At 36.0% G+C, this 17,884-nt stretch overlaps 2 protein-coding genes across 2 annotated transcripts; one reads left to right on the forward strand and one right to left on the reverse strand.

Annotated features, from left to right (window-relative positions):
* Nucleotides 1–16: 16 nt before the first annotated feature.
* Nucleotides 17–10,490, forward strand: LOC113666996 (protein CLP1 homolog). Its single transcript, XM_089182080.1, has 14 exons — nt 17–190; nt 1,565–1,651; nt 3,001–3,112; nt 3,940–4,070; nt 4,515–4,628; nt 5,215–5,242; nt 5,520–5,558; nt 6,129–6,260; nt 6,934–7,023; nt 7,694–7,794; nt 7,918–8,056; nt 8,316–8,396; nt 9,069–9,162; nt 9,420–10,490. Exons 1-14 carry the CDS (start codon nt 164–166, stop codon nt 9,529–9,531), a joined length of 1,287 nt encoding a protein of 428 aa, XP_089038206.1. The 5' UTR covers nt 17–163; the 3' UTR covers nt 9,532–10,490.
* On the reverse strand, nt 10,479–17,019 carry LOC113666995 (uncharacterized). The gene is made up of 6 exons (XM_027182787.2): nt 15,839–17,019; nt 15,564–15,663; nt 14,364–14,417; nt 13,626–13,754; nt 12,049–12,125; nt 10,479–11,830 (listed from the first exon to the last, which is right to left on the reverse strand). Exons 1-6 carry the CDS (start codon nt 16,105–16,107, stop codon nt 11,665–11,667), a joined length of 795 nt encoding a protein of 264 aa, XP_027038588.2. The 5' UTR covers nt 16,108–17,019; the 3' UTR covers nt 10,479–11,664.
* Nucleotides 17,020–17,884: the final 865 nt, after the last annotated feature.

Here is a 17,884-nt window from a genome sequence, read left to right on the forward strand (position 1 = left end):
TTCGGAGAGAGACTGTGAAGAGAGAAATTTCAAAGATGGCGGACAGATTGAGACGATTGACTTGCTATAACAGTGTTTTTAAGGCGTAGATTTACCTCTAATTGTCTATATGGAATCGCAAGATTAACTTTCAAGTCTCTCATGGTATTAATTCCCAGATGATATGGAGACAGAACAAGAGAAAGGCCCAGTGAGTATAGTTCGTGTTTTATGTCAAAACCTGAAGCTATGTTAAAGTAAGCACGAGTGATGAATCCATGCACGTGCTTTGCTAAGCCTGGTTTTCATATGTTAAGAAAAACAAAGACGATCAGCGATATCACCGTTTCACAACCGTCCTATGATTTGCCGAAATATTGAGAGATCGACACACTACTTTCCCACATAATTTCGCACGACATTTTTATTTGTGACTCGGCGGCATTGAAGCCAAACGACTAAAGGAATGGAGTAGACTAGTAAGGAGAATAGAAACGTTCTCAATTTTCCCGATTTGTCGCTGACCAGCTCAGACAGTAAGCGATTCCAACGATTTCATTTGTGGGAATAATCAGAGACAGTTGGGGAACACTGAAATAGAAAAACCTGACACATGAAAACCAGGCCCTAGATTATCACCAAACAAGATCTTATTTATGTAAGATCTTATTTATTATGATATCTTATTGCAATCATGGTAATCCCGATATTGGACAGAATGGCTTATTGTTAGATAGCTATCCTCGATGGCTGTATGTTCTGTGCATGTATAGCTGTGCATATGGACCAAGGCATGTTAGTTTACACAAACAGTACTTATGACACTAGAATGACAACAACTACTCACTTGATTCAGATGATGACTCCCTCTCAGGGTGTTGAAATGTCAGTCACCACTACCCACAACCATCCTGTTAATGCTTTGGATAAACTCATGGAACATTAATCAGCACACTCATTTATTTCAATCACTTCTGTTCCATATAAAGCAAAAGGTCAACTGAAGTAAATCACAAAATGCTAACTGATCCACTGTACTTACAAACCTGAAGTAATATTGAAAAGGGAAACTATGTAAAATGAATTTACTTACCAACATTCATGGTTCTAGTTGTCATGAGGATATCCAAACGTGCGAGATCACTAACTCAACTATGACCACAGTAAAGAGTTTGCTAACTCAACTGTGATCACAGAAAAGAGTTTCAAAGCTGACAGTTTGTGCATTAGCTTTGATGAAGGACTAAAACTCAAAACATCAGCTTTGAAACTCTTAAAGGTGGCCAATTTACATATCAACTCAGTTGATACTACTGAATTACCCTGTTGTACCCCCCTACTGATGCAGCACCACAGTTTCTTTAGAAACTGAGCCCCTTTAATCATTCACCAATCAAGGTACATATACTATAGTATGATAAAGACTATTAACATCATTGTAACACATCCTTTTCAGAACCACTCTCACCTGAACAATCAGACTACATGTAGCTACACATTCAAATGTTATTCCTGTGATTAAACCTAAATTGAACTAAGGTGGGTGTTGGTAAGCTGATATTAACTTAAAAGCTTCATGTTTTAGCCTGAAGAAAGGCAGCAATGGAAACTTGAAAAGGACTCAGAATTACGTATTGAAATCCCAGAGGGAAAAGGAAAAGCACAACTTGTGGTAAGAAATGCAACTGTTCATGTATATAAAAAGTAAGACAATCGAGTAGTCTTGATGGTCAAACTGTCATGCGATTTGCATACTGTGTGCCTACATGAGTACTCAGTGTGTCAAAAGTTAGATAGTAAAAGTCAAATTTCTGGTACTGGAGATGTGAGATAGCCTGGCCTCTAAAACTCAAAACAGGGTATAATTCTGAAAAAAAAGTAAGTGAACTAGCATTGGCAGGACTTCTCAGTGGGGTAAGCAGTGAAGGGATTGAAGAGAGAGTATTGTTTTGACAGCTACTCTGATAAAGTTGTGGTGGCAGGCCTGTGCACATACAAGACTAAAATCCAAGTTATAAACAACATTTGAGCTTTCATCTGAATTGGTAGAGTTCTTTTTTTTTTTTTTTTAACAAATACCCTTCACAAATGAGAAATTAAAAAATGGTAGCTTAGGAGACATTGTTTAGATTTGAAGAAAGAGTCTACCTGAAGGAGATTTTTCTGCTTAAAGGAACCTGATAACATAATTTTCTTCCTCAATTTTTAGCCCTTTAATTCCCATGAGTGACCAAGTCATAATTTTTTGTTACAATATCAATACAATATTAAGCAGACAAGTGATAAGAATAAAGAAAAATATAGATTAGGGGATTATAAGTTGATCCAATACCAAATTCTCCAAATTAACATCATAAGAACTGTATGGCAGACAGTAAGGAGAATTAATAATGAGATCTTGGGATTTAAAGGGTTAATTGGTTTCTCATTTCATCATGTTTTGTTAGTTGAAGTCACTTTTACTTTTGAGCAAAGGAGTAACAAAAACAATCAATGCAAAATTTACAGATGTTTTTCAATTAGTTACAACAGTAAAAATATAGATGTTCTTACCATCACCAAAATAATTGATATGCAAAATTAACCCAGCCTTAAACTTCCACAAGTGATTAATATATATTAACTTTGTATAATATCCACACATTATCCTGCTAACAGGTAATGAAAATATTCAAACTTATCATGTAGAAGTTGTTGTTTTGATCTAACACCAAATTCTCATAACTAATAATATTATTTTCAAGGAGATGTGTGACAGCTAGAGGGGAGAATTAACAATTAGATCTTGGGAGTCAAATGGTTGAATTATTATCTCTCTGCTTTGGTTTTTGTCAGTATCTTGAAATATCCCATGGTCTTGGTGCTGGGAGCTGGTCAGCTGCTGGTATATTCACTTTTAAGCCTTTACCAGATAAAGGCATGTTGAATAATAGAACCCCAAAAGTATGCAGGAAGGTGTAGCTCCACTTTTTATTTATTGAATGTATACAAGACAGTTTTCTTTTCCTTTACTCATTGTAGCTGCTACAAGGTCAAGGTGAGGTGTTTGGAACTGAACTGGTGAGAAACAAGAAGTTCACTTTCAAAGCTGGATCAAATGTTGCAATTTTTACTTGGCATGGTTGCACTGTAGAAATATCCTTTCCTATTTGAACTGATCTTTGATCTAGGCTCCAAATTCGATGAAGCCAGTTGGTGACTCACATATAAGATGATAAAGGGTCATCAGAGAGAAGTTATATGCAAAACTCTTATAATTGTAATTCTCGTAAACTGAGCATGAAAATTGCATAAACAGATTCAATCTTATACTCTCATGCTGAAACTGTAAATGTTTTGTTCTAACTTATTTAAGGTTTGTCATTTAAACTATTGATTTTGATGTAGCAAACTGCCGCTTCAGTTATAAAGTTCCCATAAAATTAATTGTCCCTCTAAATAGAATTTACTCCTTGTTCTCTTTTCACTTACTGTGAACAATTTTGAACAGAATGTACATGTATTAGGGCACATCTCAGCTGCTTCATTTTTTTCACAATTCTGGGAGAAGCATGCTGCCATACCTCCAGTAGGTGATGCTTGGGGCATCTCACTCTTTGCCAGCAAATCAAATTGAGAGCTCTTTAGGTGACACCAGAGAAAGAGAGGGGAAGGAGCATTGCACAGTGTGATTTTAAGTACTCTTCCATTGATCGCACAGTTTGTCTTTGAAAACACATGCATCATAGCTGAATACATGGCTGATAATCTGAGGCTTAATACTTGGGAAAGCTACATGAAAGAGGCAATTTTAATGAAAGAAAGCAACAGAGTATTCATATTATAGTATGAAAATGTTTCTCTCATATTAGACCATAATTCCCAAATTAGAAAAATAGGGGTATTTACATTCAGTACATTCAATTATTTGCACAGTTATGTTTCATAACATTTCTAACTGTGTTTTCCATAACCACATTCAAATCTCTGGTCCTGTTGATGCATATGTCTCTAAAGAGACACCAATGGTAATGTACTTGAATCTTCACATGGGACTGGAACAGATGAGACAGAAGGCTGAAGCTGTTGATGAACCAGAGACTGGTCCAAGGGTGAGTCCTCTTTACCCAATTTGCCTTTGACCCTAAAGAGTGACTTAAGAAATTATGTTTTGCATTGCAACATACAAAATTTTTAAAAAATATATAATAGGCAAGCCCTGGATGTTAGTAAGGAAAGCTCATGCATTATAACTGAAAAAAAGTATAGAAAGTTGTGAAAGATGTGATTAACCATTTAACACTCAGAAATGATCAACAAGTAACTTCTCCCTGTAATACCCTTGCATTAACCAGCAAGCAAGTAATGAGAATACTCAAATTTATCAGGTAGAAGTTGTTATCTTGATGTAACACCAAATTCTTGTGACTAATTTACAAGGAATTGTGTAGCAGCTAGAGGGGAGAATTAACAGTCAGATCTTGGGAGTTAAAGGGGTTCAATATAAGACAAATGGATAAAACTGTATATTATTATTCTTAATAATTGTTACCCAGGTGATGGTTGCTGGCCCAGTTGATGTTGGAAAGTCAACACTGTGTAAACTTTTGTCGAATTACGCTGTTAGACTGGGAAGAAGACCAGTATTTGTTGATCTAGATGTGGGTCAGGTATGCAGTACAGTACCTGACTTAATTAAAATTTTTAAAGAAGGATATGCATTGTTATTTAAATCAGTCATAGTATATGTACTTTCACAAATTCCAGACACGTAGTTTTGAAGAGTTTTTGTGTCAGTGGAATTTCAGTTGGTTATCTGGAAAAGCATGATATTGAACACTAACTGTTTAATTCCTATGAGTGACTAAGACATAATTTCTCCTCACAATATTGATACAATATCAATCATGCAAGTGATGAGAGTGAACAAAAATATCAATTTGGAGAGTTTAGTTGCTCCAATACCAAATTCTCCAAATCAACTTAAGCAGAATTGTATCATATAGGGTAAGGAGAATTATTAATAACATCTTGGGACTGGAAGGGTGAAGGACAATCTTGTAATTTGCCTGGGAATGGAATGTTATGTATATTTTAGTCAGAGTAACGTTTTTTTAATATGTTATGTTGTTGTACATAAATCTCTGCAAACTTAAGAGAGTTATTTCCAAGCAAGTACTACTACATGACTTTTTAATAAAATTGTGTAATCTCCAAGTATTATTTAAAAGATCCGTGCAATTTTTTTCCATGTAGGGTTATATTGGCATCCCAGGCACTATGGGTAAGTACAGTGAGACTATTTTGTATACCCTTTCCCATTTTATTTAGATTCTTGACTGCGTATTGAAATTTTATGGACAGTGAACATATGTGTAGCAGACCAGATAACCTCCAAGAGTGAAAAGGTTAATCTTGAGTCTTTGGTGTCATGATTGTTGAGCAGGAATTGAGGCTTGATTTTTCTCCCAAGTTATTTGATCCAAGATTTTTGAGACATGATTTCTGAAAATAATTTGATGAATCAAATGAACATACATAATTTACTTTCTTTTGAATAGGTGCTCTTTTAATTGAGAGACCTGCTGACATTGAAGAAGGTGAAGTATTCCTTTTTGAATCAACCCTTTTACCCTCAACCCTTTAACTCCCAGAAGTGATTAAAATGTAACTTCTCCCTATAATTTCCACATTATTTTTAGCAAATGGTTAATGAGAATACTCAAACTTATCAGGTAGAAGTTGTCATCTTGATCTTTCATCAAATTCTCACAACTAATCGACAAGGAATTGTGTAGCAGCAAGATAGGAGAATTAACAATCAGATCTTGGGAGTTAAGGGTTAAGAGTGTTCAGCATCTAATTTCTACGTACAATATCACCCCTGAATCATGTGTTAAGGTCACGAGAAAAAAGGAGATGATCACCAACTCAAAAAACCTTCTGATTGTTAAACAAATTCTCCCTGTAAGTAACTGTACTTTTGCAAGGAAATGTATAGAGAACAGTATGGAGAATATGCATACTGATGTTAGGATGGACAGGGTTAACATTATTAATTGTAATTTTTAGATTGTTTCAGTCAAGACTTACTATAATTGTTATCATGATAAATTTGTGACATTATTCAGCCAAGTTTATTGCAAATACTTGTTTTCTGGGAATTTCAGGATTTCCACTTCAAGCGCCACTAGTTTATCACTATGGTCACGTGTCACCAGCTCCCAGTGAAAAGCTTTACAACAAGATATCCAGCAAAATAGCTGAAGTCACAAAAGAGAGGTTTGAAAAGAACAAGAAGGGTAGGTGTGCTTCATACCTGTACAGTACAGTGTACATGTAGTTAACCAGTAAGTAAATAAGCCAGTTACTCCAGTGCAGATACTGTACATGAACATGCACAATGAATGCTGACATCTAATCCTTTGGTTTTTGCTGGTGCTTTAATTTCTGTTTATTAGCTTCTTGAAACAAATTTTCATTGCAAAGAACCCCTTCTAGTGTTTCTTCAGTGAGCCAAATAAAACGCAAGAAGACAATTGCTACTTTTTTCCAGTTTTCTTGTTGTCAAAATTTGGAATACTAAAATGATAAGAAGCTCATTTTTTTGCATTTATCATAAAACACAACGGCTGAACAAGAAGTTTGAATTAATAAGCTTTGCTTTTAGTTTAAAGTAATGGTTTCAAACAGCCATAATCCAACAAGGTCATCATTATATGGCAACATGATTACACCAAAGAAAGATACAAAAAGCAACATTTACTCACAATTGCATGAGTATTAAATACCCAAGCTTACTTTCAATGAGAACCAGGCCTCCCTGAAGTAGATGGTTTGATGTTTCCAATGCATTCAAGGGTACTGTGCATTATTGTGCAGTTACTGATTTGATCTTGAAATTTGACTGAATTGTATACAGGTCTTGCACAACTTGTTACAATAACCGATCAAAAGGGGTTTGTCTCGTTGCAGCTCGAGTCAGTGGATGTATTATCAACACCTGTGGCTGGGTGACTGGAACTGGTTATAGAATTCTGGTGCATGCTGCTGAAGCATTTGAAGGTTAACAATCAGTCTGTTTTCTATAGCATTGTCTTAAGAACAATTTTTAATTGAGGTTCAAAAGTAATCAGGGACTGATTTGGTTTAACTTAACTTTATTCTGTATTTAGTCCAGAGAATTTGCCCCATCCTGGCCTCCTGAACATTTGGCTGCAAATGTAGATTAAAAACAATCACAACTTGATCACTTGAAAAATATAGAAAGTTGTGATGTGATTAACCATTTAACACTCAGAAGTGATTGACTAGTAACTTCTCCCCATAATATCCTTACATTATCCAGTAAGCAGGTAATGAGAATATTCAAACTGATCAGTAAGAAGTTGTCATCTTGATCTAACACCAAATTCTTGCAACTAATTTACAAGGGATTGTGTAGCAGCTAGAGGGGAGAATTAACAATCAGATCTTGGGAGTTAAAGGGTTAAAAGGGATGAATTTCTTGGGTTGGAATTGGTATTGGTATTGGTATAGAAGCTTCTTCTCACTCTGAGTTCTTATTGGCTAATGATAATGTAATCATTGTTCTGGTTGGTTTCTGCGATTACTTTGGTTTTAGTTCTCCAACACTCATTGAAAACTGCTCTTGTGTGTTAATCCTCGAACAGGTTCTTGTGATGGGTTTTCAGTGGTTGTTGTTTTGCTTATATTTGGATTTTTTCACTTTTAGTGAATGTCATTGTTGTTCTTGACCAAGAGAGACTTTACAATGATCTAAAGAAGCAGTTTGGCAGCAAGGTTCAGATTGTGCATCTACCAAAATCTGGCGGGGTAAGTGACCTGTCTAATCTTTATAGAAATTGTTTAAATTATGACCCCAATAATTCTTTTAAAAATATGGTGCATTTTACCTGTGAGTAAAACTGAGTAAAACCTTGTATCTCTAACTTGTAGGTGGTGGTAAGAAGTCCAGAGACTCGTAGAGAGACAAGGGATAACAGAGTGAGAGACTACTTTTATGGAATTAACTCCAGTTTTTATCCACATATTTTTGAGGTCAAATTTGCAGACATAAAGATCTATAAGATTGGGGGTAAGTAAATTTTAATTTTGAATTTCCTTACTTATCACACAATAAGGTCACAAGAATAAAGGAAATGATCAACAACTGAAAGGAGCTCTTGATTGTTAGACAAATTCTCCATGTAAGTACTGTAGGAAATGTATAAAGAGCAGTAAGGAGAATCAGCATACTGATATTGGCTAATGTTCAGGGTTGAAAATATTTTTTTTGTCCTTTTTAGTTTGTCTGCTAACCAGTTTCATTTGCCTTCATTTCTGAAACATTTCAGCCCCTGCTGTTCCTGATTCATGTCTGCCACTTGGAATGGCTCCAGATCAGAATGAAACCAAACTGGTCCCAGTTCAACCAGGTACAACTATTACAGATCATAAGGTCTACAGTCACATAATGTAAATTTGTCATTCTAAAAGGACAAAAGTATGTTACAGTAGAAACAGCTTTTAACAAAAATGTTATCAAATGAAATAAAGATTGTGGAAATTACATAGAGCAACTACCATGATAGGTACCAAACTGGAAATGATTGAGGCACCTTGTCCACTTGAGATGGCTTCATTTTTCCTGTAACTTTTTTTTTTAAGAGTACTTTTTGCTATGTCATGTGCTTAATCCACTATACTTGTACAGTTAAGTTCACAGGATGTTAGGTTTGTCCCTTTTTCTATAATTTAGGGACTACAAATTTATGGAAATACTCTCCAACTGTTCACATAACTGTGCAATATTGTGTGATATTTTTGTTAGATATGTGCATTATTTGTACTCTACTTAGGGTTGTCTTATTATGAAACATGTTCACCCCTTCTTAAACCACTTTCTCCCAAATCTTAATTTCCTTTGTTAAGAAAACTAGTAAGGAGCCCTTGCAATAGGGTTCACGCCCATTCCATCTTATGGAATGGGCGTGAGGTTGAAGTGAGTACCTAAACATTTATTGTAATGTAGTTGTCTAACTGGAGGAAAGGAGCACTGACTGATAACAAAGGACCGATATGAATTCTTCCAACCCATATTTTTACAGGGCGTGATTTGAAGCACTGTGTGTTGGCATTGAGCGCTGCTGAATCACTAGAAGAAGACTTAGTTACAACAAACACAATAGGATTTGTTGTGGTGTAAGTACAAAATTATATACCTGGATTGCTTTTCACTAGAATTTGAACAATCCCACCCAGTGAATTTAGCGTCTGTTTAATATTGCACAGTTTAGTTTTAAACAATAGACCTTAGTACAAGCACTTACAGAATAAGAAAGAATTTTGTTTTGTTTACATTCCCAGAGCCTTTTTCTGTTGTTTCATATTTTATGCTTCATTGATCCACTATATATACAGTTCCTAATTCAATAAACACTATCTTTTCCGCTTTACAGTAATGATGTTGATTTAGATCGTCAAATGATGGTGGTGCTGTCTCCAGCGCCAAGGCCACTACCAAGAAAGTTCTTCCTGCTCAGCGATGTCAAGTTTATGGACTTCAAATAATTTGAAGAAGCATGACATGTGTTACTGTTTCATGCAATTCTCATTGACATCATTTATGTAGCTTCCAAGTCCTATTTCAGCAATTTCATTTGCTCATGCAACAGCATATGGCCTGCAAGTACTTTGAATTCACCAGTCTGTTGAATTGGAATAGGATTATCCATGCCAGTCTTGTTTGAGATCTTTCTCTCCATTTGGAACACAATGATGTACTTATTGAGTGCTAACATTTTCTCTAATTATGACAACCCTCAACCTTTTAACTCCCATGAGTGACCAAGATAGAATTTCTCCTTACAATATCAACACAATATCAAGCAGAAAAGTGATGAGAATAAAGGAAAATATAAATTAAGGGAATACAAGATGATCCAATACCAAATTTTCCAAACAAACATCATAAGAACTGTATGGCAGACGTTAGGAGAATTACTAACATGATCTTGAGAGTTAGAGGGTTAAGGGAGGATTTATCATGAAGAGTGCATTGACATAGATAAACCATAGCATCAAGAGTTCGTACCAGTCACACATAAAAATAGACAAAACATATTTCCTTTTTTAAGAGAGCTCAAACTTTTTCACCTCAGTTTCTTAATCTACTTCCTCACACAGCTTGTTTATTAAAGATTGTTGATCCTTACGGTGCGCAGAATGGATGTCACACATAAACAAAGTAGTTAAGCTTCATCAGAGAGTTCACAGCAGCTCACTGGTTGAACACTGGATGTGTGGAATATTAAGGTGTGAGGTTCAATTCCCATGCATGTGACAAGATGATCTTTCTGTAAAACTTTATGTAAGCTTTTAGGATTTGCATCTTTTTTAGTATTTTCTTTTTTAACCCAAGAACTGAACACTTTTCTTTATTAAATTTACCTTGTATTACATTATATTACAATAGATTTGAATGTAAATTGCAAATGGCAAACATTAAACCATCACTGACAATACTTTTTATTGATATTTTATCTTAAAAGTATTTACAAAATTGTTTTAAAATATTACCATCTCTTCCTTGGTCTAATCACTCCTTGTCACAACTTTAATACACGGTTTAACCCACATGATAAGAGAGCTAAGAATTTTTTACATTGGGGTAGGGGAAAACTGTTCAGTTTTACTGCCCTTCAACTCCCAAGATATAGAATCAGTAATTCTCCCTGCAGACTACTATACATTTTCTTGGAAATTACCAAGGAGAATTTGGTGTTACATCTAGAAAATATTCTCTGCCTGCTAAGCTTGTCTATTCTCATAACCTATTTGCAAGGTAACATTTTGGAATCAGAGGACGAAGTTGCATGTTTATCAATTCTAGAATCTGATAGTCAATTACCTTATCATGAGCCAAGGCTGTGACACCTTTAGTCAAGGCTCTCGCCTCTTGGGACAAGATGCTTGTCTAGCAAGGGGTGCCAACTTGATTTTGAGAGGTAATGTAGAAACCATGTCTTGGAGTTACTTAGTAAGCCATGAAGATTACAACTAATGAATTACAGTTCATGTGAAAATGTACCTCTGTCAGTAACAAGTAACACAGGTCATCACACAACTAAGTAACTTGGTTGTATTGTGCTGTAGTTTTAATTTCCTCTGTTCCAACAATTACAACATTTTGAATAATTACAAACTAGATAAAGTAAATGGAGAAGGGCACAATAATTTAATAAAAGCTAAAAAGATGCCCTTCACAATAAATTAAATTGTTTTCCTACAGTAACATAAAAGCTATACACATATGAGAGGGAAAGAGAAAGAACACTAACAACAAATATATAAATAATATATGCTCATACGACCACATTAATACTGAGAAGAGTAATCCATGAAAAGTGTTCTTTGAAAATTATCTAGATGGCTTCTTCTGTAGAGATATAGTGATATCACTACAATAGTAGCAATTCCTACAACTGTTAGATAGAATCTCCTTACATTTATTAGGAAGGGGCTAAGGTACCTTAGTTACATTGCACATTTTAATACAAAGAAAAAAAAAATATACATTCCACAAAAAGCTCACAGAGTCAATTAAAACATAGCAAATTTTAGTTTTTTCAACTATAACATTGTATGTGTAAGTCTTATAATATCTATAACTGTTACAATATTAATTTTATCTTGCCGTGGCCCTTAAGGTGAAAGTCTCTCATAGACCCATCCATTGTCTCCTTTCTTTGTTACATTTTCATCAAGAACTTCATCTGCTTCTTGTTTACGGAAAACAATCCTGTCATGGAGTCTACTGGATTGCCCTTGCCAGAATTCAACTTTATCTGGAATTACTTTAAAACCACCCCTAAAAAATAATACAGAATTATTCTGTTAGGTGAAATTTTAACTAATTTATAACACAAGTACCAGTATTGCTTTAAAGGAAAGTAGACAATGCTTGCAACACTATACCATGCTCCTTTATGAAATAATATATTTTTTTTGTTCTAAAGAATAAAATTCTTGGAAGTATCGGATTTGTTACCCCATGTAAATGTGCTTCACTATAAAGTGACCACTTACCAATTATCTGGTTTTGGAATCACTTTTTGTTCATCAGCATATTGCTCTTTCAGTTCCTTCTCCTTTACTTCCAAAACCTTTAAATAATGTATATCACAGAAATATTAAACCATGTTTAGTTAATTTCACGGAAAAACCTAATGGATGCCATGAACCTTGACAGCATTAATCATGGACATATCAAGGATTTAGAAGAACCAGAATCAAAGAGTTGTTCTTTTTCTTCTTTCCTCTTTGCATTTTGGCTTTATCTAATCCATATCATCATTTTTGTTTGATATGTGCTTGCTTCTACATCTCTACATTTCTTTGAAAATGTACACCCTTTGATTTGTTTGCTCCTATTGTTTCTGTACACACCACTTCCTGAAAATGGTAATGGTAATGACACTATATGAATGTGTGTCCCCCCCCCCCCCCTTGACACTTTCCACTTTAAAAATGAGGCATTCTCAAAACAGTCCTATAACACTTGGCTCCACTTTAGAAACAAAGTTTGACATCTTCACTTACATGCTGTATGATAATGTTTTCAGGAGTTTAAGAATGGGTGATAGGTAAACAAGCAATGAAAAGCATGTAGTTTGAAATAACATTATTGATTGCACTTTAGCGTAAAGGACACCTTTTAAGTTTCATGTCAGTTGAATGAAGCTAGTGGAATTCCAACAAGGAAACTGCACAAACTTAATGTCTTCTTGTATTTATAGTGAATAATATTGGAGCAGGTACCCACAGAAAATGTTATCTAATGTGAATACAAAAACATAAGTTTATGACAACCAAACTTTGCTTCTCAGACCCCTGGGTTTTGGAAATTACCTCAACAATTAACCTAATTGAGGAGGTAAAGCAGATTTAATTAAAAACTTAATAATCATCAAAGTCTTCATTTCCAACAGCCAATAATCAGTTGAGTGAGGTGTGGAAAAAATTTGATGATGGAGTTTTGACTGTTACAGTGAAATAATGGTATTGTCACAGGCAACCTTCTTCGTTTGCAGGCTAACCAAATCTCAAGAGCCATGTGTTGCCTAATATAAGACATGAAAACTCGCCTAGACAAGTTTAGTAAATGACAATTTGCCACTGGAAACACAGCCAACAAGTTTTAATGTTGAAATGTGGTCACCAAACTTCTGCCATGTCTTGCTTGACTGATAATCATAGTACCTCAGAGGTGATGAAAATCCTAATCATGAAGACCTCTAACACAATGAGCCTATGCTTGCACACATTCATTTATTAACAGGAATATTCCATAATTAATAAGAGTTCCACAACAAGAAACAACTTCTTAACCATTTACACCCTAACATCAGTATGCATATTCTCCATAATATTCTCTATACATTTCCTTCAGTGCTAGAAAGGAGAATTTATGACCTTAATATGTGATTAGTTATTGAGCAGAAATTAGATACTGGTTACTCTTAGGGATGAGAGGGTTAGGCATGTGGAGCAGATCTCCCTTAAAAAGTAAAAAACTTTAAAATATGAGATAACATGCTAGGATTATGGTATTACAGAGTAGTAATAGCAATCTGAGTCAATCATATTCATTTGAAAATACACACCTTTCTACTTGCAATAACTGAGCTCTGATTACTGACAATGGCACCTATCTGACTTGAGCGAGGACGAGAGTGAAAATACTCCTCACTCTCTTTTTGCGACAGTTTTTCCACTCTCCCTTCAACTCTCACCTAGATAAACATTAATAAGGGGAAGGTTAGAAAGTTAAGATGAAATTTAACATGTTTCCAATTTGCTCAAACTGCCTGAGGTGTAACCATTCCCAGTCCTCCCTTAAAAAAGCAACCTTGAAGGGTGGCAAAGAGTTAAAACATGACCCACGATTAAGACCAAAATTGATTCTTGGTGTGTGAACTTTATGGAAAGGCAAGCATGATTTATTCAAATTTGTGATTTGCCTCCAAAAATATATGTGACCTAAGAATTTTTCTTACAGTTTATGATTACCTCAAAATTTCCCTGAAACCTTGTGCACTGGTAAAGAGATTTGACTTTTCCCCTTGTATATCAGTGACATGTGAATTTTTCTTAAATTCTTGCACAAAATGTGACCAGGAGCCCCCCTTTGCTTCTCCCTGTAGGGATGTTTAACAATTTCATCTCTTTAGCAAATCAGCTATAGAAGATGATTTAGATCTCATCTACAATACTTTGTTAATGAAGGAAAAGAAACAAACTACAAAAAGTAATAAGATAATTAGAAATATAGCAGTTTACATGATGTTCTTGAAGTTGAGAGGAAAGTAAAACAATGCATAAACAAAAGATTACAGTTTTACCTGTCGGTGCAAAGGGTCCCAGTAAAATAATAATGAAGCATAAGGGTTTTCTTTCTGAAAAAAAGAACAGAAGTTAGCCATAGTATCCAAGTTCATACCTATCTTTTGGTTCTTCTAGAGTAAATACCATCCTCTCATTGGTTACAGAACGGCTCAGAGGTAGATGACTGACAACAAAACCTTCACACATTTTTTGCATGTAAGACTCCAGCCTGAGATTGTGATGTTGTATTAAAAATTTGAAATCACTGTGAAAGATGTGACTTGATTGAGATGGTACATCTTCTTAACTTTCATTCCATGTGTATGGGAGAGCTGACAAGTGCAGGTCAGATTAGCAGTGGACTGCAAATTGGGTTTGTATTCACTGGACTAGCTAGAACTGAGTGGGCAAATGGTGATATGGACATACACATACTGGTATGGGTGACAGTGGATGAACAAAGTGCACTATTAGGGGTTCTGTCAATGAAATTTCGGCTGGTTCTCTTGCTAAATGTGTTTACTAAGCAGTAAAGATGAACCTATCCAGTAATATTTTGGTTGGCTGCTTTATTTGCACCAATAATCAACCTGATACCTTGATTGCTTTAAGATACTTGCAACACCTCAACACTTTACTCTATGTTGGGATAACAGTTGTGACCTGCACCCTTACTCAAAAAATACATGCATGTAGACTCCATATTGCCATGCATCTTTTCTGTGATAAATCAAGCATGACACTAAAATGTGGTATAGCTGAGTGTCACTAACGTTCTTACCACAGCTTGAAATCTTTTGTGATCTATTACTGAGCAAGACCACTGCAATATGGAATCTTTTTAATTCATATAAATTAAACATAAAATTTTGTCACTGGTGGCATCATCAATGCATCTGTCCTCCAATGGATTATAAGAAAGAACCAATCAAAATAAAAGTATAATTCAGCTTATCATTAAAATAAAAGTGAAGTGCAGTACCTTGCATCAATGCAACGTCCCTTGAGAGTTTGACTCTCCCAACCCTCCCCTCCCTCTTTACACAAACATGTGCACAAAAGAAGTATCCAGAATGATCTGCATAGATTGTATGTATCTAGTTTTGAAATTCGAAAAACATCTCAGCAACACTCGTGCTTCCAAAAATGTGAATGTTGCTTCCGTTGTAAGATTGAAAGCATTACATAACTATGATTACATAATACAGTAAGCTCACCAATTGCCCTGCTTTTGAGCTGTTATAATTAGTGAAGAAAGTGAATCCTGTGTTATCATAGCCTTTTAACAACACCACTCTTGCTGTAGGACGACAGTCCCTGCAGAAGAAATAGTAGTTTGACAAAGAAACTCTTTCCATTCCTAACGCCGCTGAAACGGTTGATAATCCAATATGGCGAACATCATAACAATGAGGCTATGTAAGAGGTGCCGGGCGATGCTAAAGAATACATTAAAAGTAATTGAAAAGATGAGAAAAAAATCACCACAAACCTTCCGCATGTGGATAGAATCATGGCATTTGCCTCTCCGATATTAGGACTTTTGGAAGCTTCTCTGAACCACGCATCGAACTGCATAAAAGGTTCCTTTGCCACAAGATGAGATTCATCGAAGCCATCGGGCATTTCATAGTTTCTTCTCATGGAAGCAACATCCTCTTTACGCAGCATAGCTGTAAACACACCAAAACCTCTGCTTTTTTCAGTGTTCCTTGCAACCACCAAGGTTGTTCTCCAAATTCTCAACGAAAATAAAGTCATTAGTCAGTTCCTTGATTGTCACGCCACATCATCCGTTAACTGAAACTTAGATTGACCGCGCGGAGATCTGGGCATTATTAGAAAAAGCTGGTCCTAGTCCTCTGTTTTCATCACGGAAAGGCACCAGAGTTAGTCAACCTAGACAACCCACCTTCCCCAACAAAGGTTCCCCTATTCAGTTTTCAAAACCGATGATTTTCGTTCAGATTTCTGTTTCCTTTGGGGAAGAGAGAACTTACGTTCTCGAGGCGTTTTCCCCACCATCTTGCTCTGTAAGGGATGGGCATACGAGGGCCGATTGGGAAAACCTTGCAAATGGCATCTACAGACTCATCTGTAGCCACTTTATGAGCAGTAGTTAAAATTGTGTCATCCATCAAACACCACAAAAAAAAAATTTACAGAATGATGACTTCATCGAGTTGTGTTTCAGTTGGTTTTCCGGTCGTTTTCTGACATACATTGAGAGCTAAAGGCTCTAGGGCCTACACTGTCCCACTCAGTATTGTTCAGAAGTGTTTTTTAATCTATTTCTCTTTCAAACGCTTTTCTAAACATGGAATATTCTAAACTCTAAGTAATTTGATTTATAAGAGGATAGGTCATATGTGGGAAGTTGAAGCTGTATACAGCTGTTTCATCCCACACAATTACACCTCGCTGAACACAGATAAAGACACTTTGTAGATTACACCACTCGGTCCCCCGCAAGCAAGGGAGGCACTCAGCTGTCACAATGAACAAAGTTCTAGTCAGATCCTTGTTTTTCCCAGGAAATTGTTCATGCAAGTAGTAGTCGTCAATCCGATAGGCCCGAGTTTGGTTCGTAATGTCGCGCACATTATTATCAGGAATATGCCGCGGTGCATAAGAGAAAGACCATCCAATGGTGGCCTACGTGAAGCCGTACCCTTCCCCCCCAAGGTGAAACGGAAGGGAAGGAACCCTCTCTTCCGTCTCACCTTAAGGAGTTGGGTACGGCTACACGTAGGCTAGTCTAATGTTTACGATCCAACCCATTTGCGCACACCGTTTAGCAAATGCGATGTCCCCATAGTTATTGTTGCTACCCACACAAACACGGCGCTGACAGCGTAACCTTCCGGGCTTGTTGTCGATGTCGGTGCGGCCAAGTCCGAGTATGTGCTCGTGCCAGAGAAATAGGTAACAGGAAAAAAGAAAGGGTTTGTGTATAATCTTATATCCAATACCTGTCATTGCCCAGAATGCAACGACATATCCGACCTTAACTGCGCCGCCAGCGGTAAATTTAAAAGTTGATTAACGAAGCGGGCTTAAAACAAAAGAGAAATTAATCCGAAAATGTCCAAGAGGGCTTATGTATTTTTTTTATTTCGTCCAAACTACGCAACATTTCCTATATTACTTTTGGCATATGGCTTTTATAGAAGAGGAATCAATACAAAAAATACTTTTTCATTCTCGCCTTTTTGTACCTTCTTTAACCCCTGGCTATTTCTATTTAAAATTTGGCTATTTTAGTCACCAGTGAGTGTGGGAAGTTGCTTAAGACTCTTTTGATTCACATCGAGGCTGGATTTCTCTCGAGCTAATACCACAACCTCTGTTTTAGCATGTGGTAATGACAGTTAAGCTTCCATTGAAGCGTTACACAAACCTTTGCATGGTTTTGAGGGTTGAAAGTTCTGGCTTTGCCAGAATTTCTGAAACGACTTCTAATCTCTCTCTTGTTTTTGCCACAGGTGAACCCTATGAGAACAGAACTGACTTCTTTCAAAACTCCCGCGAGTATATT

The sequence above is a fragment of the Pocillopora damicornis genome, chromosome 9 (assembly GCF_964200805.1).
Source record: "Pocillopora damicornis chromosome 9, jaPocDami1.2, whole genome shotgun sequence".
NCBI lineage: Eukaryota > Metazoa > Cnidaria > Anthozoa > Scleractinia > Pocilloporidae > Pocillopora > Pocillopora damicornis.

Excerpts from the sequence above, each read along its gene's own strand:
- LOC113666996 (XM_089182080.1), top strand. The coding sequence starts at position 164 with ATGGAGACAGAACAAGAGAAAGGCCCA. Across the intron at positions 8,057-8,315 it reads AAAGATCTATAAGATTGGGG|CCCCTGCTGTTCCTGATTCA; the intron begins GTAAGTAAATTT and ends GAAACATTTCAG. Across the intron at positions 9,163-9,419 it reads ACAATAGGATTTGTTGTGGT|TAATGATGTTGATTTAGATC; the intron begins GTAAGTACAAAA and ends TCCGCTTTACAG.
- LOC113666995 (XM_027182787.2), bottom strand. The coding sequence starts at position 16,107 with ATGACTTTATTTTCGTTGAGAATTTGGAGAACAACCTTGGTGGTTGCA. Across the intron at positions 15,664-15,838 it reads ATTCTATCCACATGCGGAAG|GGACTGTCGTCCTACAGCAA; the intron begins GTTTGTGGTGAT and ends TTTCTTCTGCAG. Across the intron at positions 11,831-12,048 it reads ATTCCAAAACCAGATAATTG|GGGTGGTTTTAAAGTAATTC; the intron begins GTAAGTGGTCAC and ends ATTATTTTTTAG.